This window comes from Perkinsus marinus, assembly GCF_000006405.1.
Source record: "Perkinsus marinus ATCC 50983 genomic scaffold scf_1104296929160, whole genome shotgun sequence".
Taxonomy (NCBI): Eukaryota; Perkinsozoa; order Perkinsida; family Perkinsidae; genus Perkinsus; species Perkinsus marinus.
The window spans coordinates 1-1,290 of record NW_003216577.1 but is presented as its reverse complement, the minus strand read 5'-3'; the positions used below and the strand labels follow the sequence as shown (position 1 = coordinate 1,290).

The 1,290-nt window shown below is 45.2% G+C and overlaps 1 protein-coding gene across 1 annotated transcript; it reads left to right on the top strand.

Annotated features, from left to right (window-relative positions):
- Positions 1 to 185: 185 nt before the first annotated feature.
- On the top strand, positions 186 to 824 carry Pmar_PMAR001521 (hypothetical protein; the record flags this gene model as incomplete). The annotated part of the gene is made up of 1 exon (XM_002787926.1): positions 186 to 824. One exon carries the CDS (start codon positions 186 to 188, stop codon positions 822 to 824), a length of 639 nt encoding a protein of 212 aa, XP_002787972.1.
- Between the last annotated feature and the right edge of the window lie 466 nt (positions 825 to 1,290).

The following is a 1,290-nucleotide window of genomic DNA, read 5'->3' as shown; positions in this document are numbered from 1 at the left end:
GGGTTAGGAGGAGTCGACATGACGAGGTGGACGATTCTAAGGTTATAGTTCCCGAGGAATATGGGAAGCCAGAGTCTTTCGCTCTTAAGAATGTTGTTCATGCCGCTGCCTTACAAGGAGTTATCTATGAGTATCTCAACAGAGGCGTTAGAGTTTATCTAGATGCTGATGGGACTCTCAAAGAGATGAAGCTCCAGGAGGGTGATGATGATGGTGAACTCGTGAGTAAGGCTAGGGCTGAAACAGAGTTGAAGAGGTTAGCTAAGAAGGCCGAAGAGGCTGAAGGATTGGGATTGTCCCGAGGGAACTTTTTGCCTCCGGGAGTCGAGCCATTGGGGTTGGTGGAGTACGACGAGGATGTCCAATTACCACCCAATGTCAACCCGGATATATCATCTGAGGAAGCGTCTATGGACTCTTCTGAGGAGGATGATATTGAAGAGAGAAGGATAGTCGATGTCTCCTTGCTTAGAGAACGCTTAGGCTTTGCTGAAGGGTTACGCTTTGGTAAATTTCTAAGAGTTAAGCCACCTAAGAATTCTGTTGTGATTACTGTTGGAGAAGATTATGTGGGGATGGCTATAGTTCTCGAGCGCGAGGAAGAAGGTTATGAAGATAAGGTTCTCCTTCAACCGATGAAGGTTGAGCTATTTAACGGTTGCATCACGGTTAAGAGGGTAGAGGATATTGATTTGGTTCACGCCGAATTAGATTCTCTTATTTATGTGAGCCCGGACAGTCGTCACTGGACTCGCAGAAGGAGTAAGGAGGTGTTGCAACTACTGGAAGACATCGACGGTTGGGGCCATGGCTCCATTATATAACTTACAATTACCGTATTGTAGCGACTATTGTTCTTTGACTATTGTTGTTATGGCTAACCCTGACTAATGTTTACTGCTTCTTATTGGACTATACGGCAGTAATGATGCTGCGGTATTAGTTATGATTATTGCACTCTATTGTCTTGGATCTAGACCACACTCTGTTATAGTGTGAGCTGTGAGGGTGGGACGGTTGATGAGACGTCAGTAGTGATAGCTATGTTGGACGCATGATGGTTCCTGTGCTGTGGAGAAGAAGCAGAGGATGATCTAGGCCTTAATCGAGGAATCCTAGATGCTCTTAGCGATACTATAGGCTCACCAGACTCTTGATAGACACTGCGTGTGATAACCATCCCAGACTCAGCGCGACAAGACTAACTTAGATTCAATTAGTTACAGATATACTCAGAGCGCTGACTAGCGTTACAGCAATAATAGCCGTAATAAGACTCTAATACTCAGT